This window comes from Dermacentor silvarum, chromosome 5 (assembly GCF_013339745.2).
Source record: "Dermacentor silvarum isolate Dsil-2018 chromosome 5, BIME_Dsil_1.4, whole genome shotgun sequence".
Classification (NCBI taxonomy): Eukaryota; Metazoa; Arthropoda; class Arachnida; order Ixodida; family Ixodidae; genus Dermacentor; species Dermacentor silvarum.
Genome location: NC_051158.1, coordinates 27,793,671 through 27,802,684, shown reverse-complemented (window position 1 = coordinate 27,802,684; position 9,014 = coordinate 27,793,671). Strand labels below are relative to the sequence as shown.

Genomic DNA, 9,014 nt, shown 5'->3' with positions numbered 1-9,014 from the left:
TATTAATTCTACGTATCTTGAAACAACCAAAATATATCCCAAAAGACACTTTATTTGGAAGATAAACACAAAATATATATTTTTTTAAATATGGAGAGAGGGTTGGCTTTACTGCACTGCACAGCAGAGATTGCCCGATTTTCTGTAGTAATACTGCACACAGTTTTCATCCTCTGTCATGGGCACCTTTATGCCAGGCGTGGCCGTAAAAACAAACCTGGGAGGTGGCGATGGGGGGTTCTTTACATCTATCGGCGTCCACTGCCGACACGTTGAGACGCTGTTGTCATCATAATCCGATGATTCCGAGAAGATATGCTGCTCAGTGTCCTCGCTGCCACTCTCGGAGAAGAACCAAACTTCTTCACTGTCCGATTCCAACAAAACATCCGCAAACAAACATTGTTTTTTTTTTTTCCGGATCGGAGCCATTGCAGGCACGCGCACCCACAGAGGAGGACGCCATTTTTAAATTCCCAGTTGCCAGCACCGAAACTACGTTTTAACCGTTAGCACATTTTAAGAGGATACATATTAACGAGGCTTTACTGTATGTACATTACAGATGCGTATGCATGTGGGCTGGTTTGTTCATGACAAAAAAATTTAAAAAATTGGCTAAAGTCAGTGTGCATTATTTTCTTGTCAAAATTACAAGAAACTGAACACATACACTTGTGCAAGAATTGCCAAAAGATTTGCGACGAGTTCACTAGTCGTCGGCAGCAGAGGACGCTTGTTGCGATGGTGAGTTATCTCATCATCGGTAGTTAAGGGGTTAACGTGCCAGCTAGCTGGCCCAGCTCACTCACACGGCAGAGGTAGACTGAACAGTACTTCTCCTGCAGCTTGATCAGATCGGCACTCTCCATCTCCTGGCAGCTGCGCATCTTCTGCACATGCTTCTTGCTGCGCATAGAGAATCAGCTGAAGAAGATTGCGAAGGCGCCCTAGTTGGTAAGAGAACAGGTGTGAAAACATTTACACATGAACCTAGGACGGCATGCAGGGTTTTCGGTGCATCGTTTCCAACAGCAGGCACTTTTCTAATAGCATTTCCGAGCAAACGTAAACTCAAAACATACGAAAAGAGATAGCCTTGTTCTCGCTGCGCATGCTCTGCATGTTTTACGTTTCTTAGGTTTACATATGCTACGTTAATGAACATTCTTTGGAGAATCTTAATGTATGCAATGTTTACGTATTATAAGGAATAGCACTATGTCTAACATAGTACACCATTATGTCAAACATGGTGGTACCGTACCCTGGTTCCTGCTTCAGCGTAGAGAGAGAGAAAAATTTATTTACAGAAAGGCAGAGAGGTCGGCCAAAGCAGCGTCAGCGTAAATTTTCATGATTACTACACTCTCGAAAACCGCCACTTTCAGCAGGAGATAGGCGTGTCATTGATGCCTTTGCTTTCCCCTAATGCCGCTAAGGCTGATGCCATAGAGTTCACCATTGGGGTCAGGTGCATGCATGCTGACTGAAATAACGAAAGCCTTGACCTACAGAAACATATGCGTGTCGGCCAGGGCCTTCGGTTCAAATTAATCAGAGCCTACTTAAAAGAAGTTCTACTGTAATTATTTATTATTTAATTCAATGTGCTCTTGCTACTGCTGAACCAATTCGAAGAGCAATGCCAACTCATTATACCATTACAAGAAGATTCTGCCCTAGGCCTTTCCGTCTTTATTATTGTTATTATTATTACTATTATTATTACTATCTTTAGAAAATGCACTACTGCCAATCTGAAACTTTCGAAAAAGTGAAGCATCAAGCTTCTATCAGTCATCATCAGCCTATATTTGTGTGCACTGCAGGACAAAGGCCTCTCCCTGCGATCTCCAATTACAGGGTAGATCCGTAATAAAACATAGGTCGCAATTGTGTAAGCTGCATCTATCAGTAATCTAAGGCATTACTCTAGATAGTGTGCAGGGCCCACACCATCACTGAACTCAGGTGCAACGATTCACTAAGACTTCGACAAATTGAGACAAAAAGGTTAGGCTAGGTTAGGTTAGTTGGATAAGCATGTGGAGGAACCCCAACCCACAGAGGACGGTCAGCTCACTTACTCGTGAACTAGCAGCAACTCGTCCACGGTGGCTGACCGAGACTGCAAAAGAAGAGCATGGAACTGCGTTACAGTCTGATTCACAGGGGCCCCCACACAAAATTCCTCCTTCATTTCTAACTGTTCAGAGATTTAGACCTCGGCCAGCCAATTTTTCTGAACGCAAGCATGCAGTGCCGTAGTTACTAAACCCTAAGGTGCACTTTCTTTCTGGTAGAATTTACTAAAAAATGACATGCACTTTAAAATCTAGTACAAAACCAAAACTGCAACTGCAACAAGCTCCCACTGCTGGCGTTCAAGACGGCTGTAATTCAAAGCAATCCACACGTCAGCTGCAGCTTTGGCATCAACAACATTGTTTGTGCATGCTTTTTAAGTATGCACAAGTAATGAGCCCATAACAGCTTACGCTGTAAAATATGTCTATTCTGCTGCAATGAAATGGTGGCGCAACCTGTCACTGCTAAAGTGGAGTACACATTTCACTACAGCAGTGACAGATGGCGCCACCGCTCCATTGTACCAAAAAGAATTTTTTTTTTTTAGTGGCATTGTCGCAGACAACATGCAGTTTTATTGTTAACAAAACAGGCGCATAATGGTTGGAAACATAGTAAAGTCGCTGACCAATAATTCGATCTCGACGGGGACCACGTAAAAGGCAGAACAATCAGGAGTCCGAAATACTGGATTCGGATGAAAATAAGTGACTGTATTCTACAAGTGGCCACAAAAGATAAGCCGTATTCTTGGATACCTTATATTTTGCATCACTAGCGCGAGACGCATCGGTGTCTATGAGCGACAGCATTCTTGACACAGTGCCAAGCCTGCTATCTTATCACAGCGCAGAAACGCTGCCACCCGTCGATGTGTCCAGTGCTGGTCACACAAAATATCTCAAAAATGTAACATCTTCAAAAATGATCGTCCAGAAATATGACCCAAGTTTTTCAACACGTTGCTGGGTGTGCACGCACTTGCTTTTGGTCTAGACTAAAGTCCCTAGATTTACTGCTCTTTTTTAAGTAGCGACATCTACTCCGTCGGCCGCCATTATCTTCCCAGATAGCATGCAACCGTCAATGGCCGCTGCTACATACAGTAAAACCCCGTTAATTCAGACTTCATGGGATCGGAGAGAACGTCCGAATTAACCGAGGGTTCGAATTATCGAGAGTACGTCCAAAACACTTGAAAAATGATTCAGACATCATCAGACTTTTATTTCTTAAAGAAGTCTGTGATAGCGGTTTGCTTCGTGGAGGAAATGTGCGAGGAAATCACAATTTTGCCAAGTTCCTGTAAATGACTCAGTGCGCGCACACTGTCTGAGGAAACCATGCAGATGTCCTCTAAAACGGTGAACGCGTGCGCAGCCTCAGTCATTGTGTGGCTTGGATGCTCGTCTGAATCGTTGGGGTACTCGTCTGCCGATTCCCCTTCCCCATCCATGACCTCGGCGACGATATCGCTGTCTGTCACTTTGCCTGCAACGGCAACATCGTTGTCTATTGCGACGTAATCGCACAGGAGCACATCGGCTAACATGATGTTAACGTAGCGCCCGTCTCGCTCTTCGCCGCTTTCAACATCGGCCACCACATCCAGGTCAGCAGCGTCGTGCACAAAGCCACTGTGCCTGAAGCAGTTGGCAACTACTTCACGCGGCGTGTTAGTCCACACGTACGTGAGCATGTGGATTGCGCTGATTAGGCTTACCTCACATTGCTTGCCTGCCTCCATGCAGAGAAACATACGCTCGAGTACCTGCCGTCGATAGCGGCTTTTCACAAACTGCATAATTCCCTGGTCCATCAGCTGCAGAGCAGCCGCTGTGTTCGGAGGCAGGAATAGACGTTCAATGTTTTCGAGCCCAGACACCTTCGTTTGCGCGCTGCAGTTGTCCAGCACGAACAGCACCTTCCGAGCCTTGGCCGCAAAGCAGCGGTATAGCTGACGCAGCCAGGCTTGAAATATTTCGGCGGTCATCTAAGCCTTTCGGTTAAAGCGTTAGTTGACAGGCAGCTGCTTAACGTTCTTAAAACACCTTGGCTTCGCTGCCTTTCCTATCACCAGCAGCGGCAGCCGCTCTGTGCCGGTCATGTTCGCAGCCAGAAGAACTGTCACCCGCTCTTTACTGCGTTTCCCACCGACGCACGGGTCTCCCTTAAACGCGAATGTCTTGTCAGGCAGAGCCTTGAAAAACAGTGCTGTCTCGTCAGCGTTGAAAATGTTGCACGGCTCGTACGCGGAAAGGCGTGCGGAAAGTCCAGACCACCAGTCATGCACAACACTTTCGTTGACGGCACCTTTTTCACCGCACATGTTGCGGAACACCAGCCTGTGTCACTTCTTGAAGCAGTCGAACCACCCTTCTGACGCATTGAAAGAGTCAATGTTCATGCTCAGTGAGAACTTCTCTGCCTGTGCGCAGATAAGGGAGCCGCTCAAGGGCAACTCAAGGGCAATCACGCGAGACAGCAATCCAGTGCAACAGCGCTTATTCTAGTTTGGGGTGCGCTGCCGTTTTGAGCCTCTTCCTCTCGACTCCGAACATGTCACCGTCATACGCTTGCATAATTTGGTCTTCGTTCTTGACGTAACTGCTCAGCGTGCTTTTCGTGACCTGGAACTTCTCCATCAGGATGCTCCCGCTTGCAACGCCTTCAGTATTTGTACCTTCGCAGCCAAATCCTTCGCTTCGTACTTAGCCCTCTTCGCTACAGGGGCTTGGGCAGGAGATGAAGAAGAAGACATCCCGGCATCACTTGTGCGGTGGTGACGAGCACGCACACGAAGTAGACAACGAACAAAAAATAACAATGCAGAAGAAAGAAGAAAAAGCAAATCCGTCAGTTGCCCGTTGCTAATGACAGTAGCGATGCAATGCCTTTCATTTCGGCTGTAAACTAGCGTCACGTGTTTTTTTTTTTCGTGCCTCCGAGATGCGAAACTCACTTGTACCTCATTCTAAATTTTGGAGGCCACGATTCGATCTCGAAGTTGTTTGGGTGCGCCGTCGATTTCGGGTGCGAGTCCGCAGCGGCGGAATTTGCTGCTACTTCCCCGTCGCAACCCGACCTCGGTGGGGAGTTCGAATTAACCGAAGCGCGGTCGAATCTGTCCAAATTAATGAGTCTTCAGTCATAGAACAATGCACATTTTGGACGAGACCAGACGCCGCATCCAAATTAACCGAAATTCCAAATTAACGGGGTCGAATTAACGAGATTTTACTGTACGCAGCTTGCAGCAGCGTGCAAGTGATTGCAGGTGAACGGCGTTAGGAAGAACAAGGCTGCTGGAATGAGTGCCGCCCAATGAGATTCGTCGGCGGTGCTTCAAAGCTTGTCGCTAGGTAAAGAAAGCAAAAAAATATCTAGGAACTTAGGCCTAGACATTCGCGGCTGCATTTTCTAGCAATGCCATTTACGCTATTTCTTGTCACATTTTTCATGCTTTGTCAGTAGTCAGAGCGATGTTCCACATGGGTTATCAACAGGATCAGCTGGCCATCAACGGTGCATGATAAGAGCGGCATAGAATGAAGCAAAAGGCATCGCTACAAAATCGTGGCCCATATCTCACCCACTGTCATGCTCTCACTACAGAAGACGAAAGTACCGTCAATGCACACACCGAATCTTCATCAGCGACTACTAGATTGACTAGGCTTCGGAAGTTTCAGTTTCGAGGAGGCGCCGGCGACACAGCTGACGACTATGCCAGCAACGTATCAACACGAAAATATCACTATTTTTGCTCGATTCAGTGGCCAAATCAGCTCACGGTCATGCAGTCGGAGTCCAAATTATCGCACGGCGCACTGTAAGGTTTCAGAAATTTCGGTCATTCTTATACTTTAACTCAACGGGGGCAGTGGCAGTGCGACGGAGTGCTACGAATAAGTAAAGCATGTCCAAATTATCAGTCGGCGACTGTATCAAACTGAACCCACTGCAGAATGCTACCTCCGTGCAAAACTTGAGCGGAAATCAACCAGTGTTCTAGCTGGATTGATCATGGACACCTGGCACTCCTATTTAAACAACACTCAATTCGGACCCCAAGACGAGGTGCCACAAGGAACAGAGGCATATTGCAAGGTATAGCACAGAATGTTGCAAGGAATGCACCGAAGAAGGACTTGACACATGCATTTCGTCTGTGTCTTTTTCCGCGCTATTCCTAGCAATATGTCGTAGCAACAAGGCCAATTCTCTGCCGTTATCAAGAAGAAAGGCAGGGCTTACGTCAAGCAAGAGGCAAAGGTTGAGCAGTCCACGCCTCTCCAACACCTGCCAGGGCTTGAGTATGCGCTCGGGTCGCTCCGGGTGGCCCCTGCACATACAAGAGTGGCTTTCTGAGCTCAATGTCACACACTGCGCAGCCCCTATGACAGACAGTGCCTTTACCTTTACCAGCATCTTTGAAGTCAAATGCATTGCGCAAGGTCTGGACAACAATAACAACATGTCATCACCATCAGCCTATTTGCATCCTGCAGGACAGATGCTTCCCCCAGTGATCTCCAAGTGTCCCATTCTTGTGTCAGTCAACTCCACCCTAGGCCGGCTGCACAATTTCCCAAGCTCATTATTCCACCTCGTCCTCAACCACCATGGACAAAGCTTCCTTTTCCTAGGTGGGTACTCCACTCTGTCATCCGAACAGGCCACTGGGTATCTACCCTACATGTCACATGACCTGCCCAACTCTATTTCTCCCTCTTAATCTCAACTAGGCTATCAACTACCTGTTGTCGCGTAGTTGATAGCTTAGTATTGTGGCGGACCTCTGGGTCCACCGCAATAGCCGGCGAGCCTCTGGGTCCGCCGACTACTGCGCTGTCTTCGAAGGCGAAAGACACCGCACAGCGGAATGGCACAGAACAGATTTAATGAACCGGCGAGCCACCGCTGCAATAGCGCAAACTAGCAGCTCGTGAGGCGCAAATTACATGATAATGAGTGCCTATCTGCCAGAGAAGTTGAAACACCTGTGTTTGCTCTCCAATCCAAACTGCCATCTTCCCTTCTCTGAACGTCGTGCGCTGGAGAGGAATGCAAAGCAAGCCCAAAAGTGCGAAAACAGCAAATGAAACACCGACGGTGTCGGCTCTATCCTGTGGCTATGGCCGCTCCATTGACTTCCACGAGGATTATAACGTCCTTTGAAGTTTTGGTTTCAGTTTTATTAATGAGGCAGCAACAATGGAAGAAATCTTTCGTTTTAAAGCTTTACTTGGCTCAGGCTCAGTGTGAACTTCATGATAAAGTGCCACTTCCGAGCAGGATGGCGTGAAGAGACCACTCTCGGTGCAATTTGGTGCGGTCATTCCATACCTGCATTATGGCGATCCCCAGCATAAATTAAGAAATGGAGCCGGAAAAGCACAAGGATCCAGTACAGCCTGTGGCCCTCGGCACCAGATTTAGAAGCGTGCGCAATGAGAATAAGGAGGCAAGCGATTGCGTTGCTTTCCTATGCAGCAGCACTATTGTTGCTGCCTCATTAATAAAACTGAAACCAAAACTTCAAAGGACGCTATAATCCTCGTGGAAGTCAATGGAGCGGCCATAGTTTGAACAGGCACAACCGGCAGGCCACTTACTGCCTCCTCATAATGACCTCTTGCGAAGCGTGGGGCAGCAAATGAGCTTGCGGGAGGCAGTTTATGGCCAGCGGCAACAACATGGAGTGTCAGAGAGCCACGCACCTCTCGTCCAGGCAACGGTGTTTCGCCATACGCTCGTCGTACACCAGGGCGGTTCGGTTCGGTGGCACTTCCAGGTTGGTTTTGGATCTCAGTGCCTCCACCTCCCCCTCCAGCCGTTCCTTGTCCTCTGGTGGGTGCTCGTAGTAGCCACTGCGTGTGGGGAACTTCTCGGGGCGGTGCACGCCCAGCTGCCCCCGGTACTCGGATCGTGGCAGATGCGAGGACCCAGCAACGGCTCCTTTCGTGCCGCTCGTGCCCTGGATGCGGAGGCTCTTCCAGTGGGGGCGCAGCACCGACACGCAGTTCAGCAGGGTTTCTGTCACACTGTATTGGGATCACCACCCCCATTACCCCTTCAATGACAGCACATATAAATACCCAGAATAAAATGTTTATCTGCTACCTAGATGTGCAAAAAACATTGAGAATAAGCTTAATCAATGAAGAGAGAAAAAAAAAAAGACATTTTGCGCAAACGTCTTTAGCAATAGGGTTGGAAAACCCCAGGCACACAGCTGAAAGTGGGAAAAATGGTTTCCAGCAGAACGTACCGACACGGACAGAAAGGGACGACGACACATGCTGGACTAGCAACTTGTCGTCCAGTGTGTCTTGTCGCCACTTTTTGTTCTTGTCAGAACGTTCTGCTGGAAACCATTTGTGCTATGTGCAACCAATGAGCTCAGGCAAACATTATTCTGGAAGTGGGCTTCACCCCAAGCCACCTATGGCTTTGTTTGGAATTTGTACAGATAGCTCTCGTCATACGTGAACTATAGCTGTACATTTCATTTGCTTTGCATCACGTGTGTGACACCACTGAAGCTGAACATCACGCATCAGTCTGTCTCCTCTGACCGTGCTTTCAAAAGAAAGCGAGTCGTGTGCCGAACCTCTACCTCATCCTGTGTTCCTGCTCTAAAACAACAAATGATGCTTGCTGCCTGTCATTCAGTGTTGGCTGACGACATTAAGTAAGAAACTTCGTCAAGAAACCGAAGCCCATTAAGACAACAAATTTTTTCGTCAACAAATGGTTAAGGTGACAGAAAATGACTTTAAAGCCAGGAAACAAAGGCACAAGGAAGAGAGGCACATAGAGCCTTAAAAGGGTTTAGGAGGGCTGCATACAGAAGTTCTCGAGTGCCAGCGAAGCCAGCGGTCACAATCGAGAAAGTCAAACAGGAACTGAGCTTGTGG

At 47.7% G+C, this 9,014-nt stretch overlaps 1 protein-coding gene across 1 annotated transcript in view; it reads right to left on the bottom strand.

Moving 5' to 3' along the window:
* Positions 1-9,014, bottom strand: part of LOC119454023 (histone deacetylase 6) — a 46,192-nt gene that overhangs the window by 18,756 nt on the left and 18,422 nt on the right. The window contains exons 13-16 of the mRNA XM_049667875.1: positions 7,815-8,138; positions 6,349-6,436; positions 2,091-2,131; positions 779-909 (exon numbers count right to left, since the gene is read on the bottom strand). Coding sequence (XP_049523832.1) covers positions 779-909; positions 2,091-2,131; positions 6,349-6,436; positions 7,815-8,138 — 584 coding nt within the window. The remainder of the gene's footprint in view (positions 1-778; positions 910-2,090; positions 2,132-6,348; positions 6,437-7,814; positions 8,139-9,014) is intronic.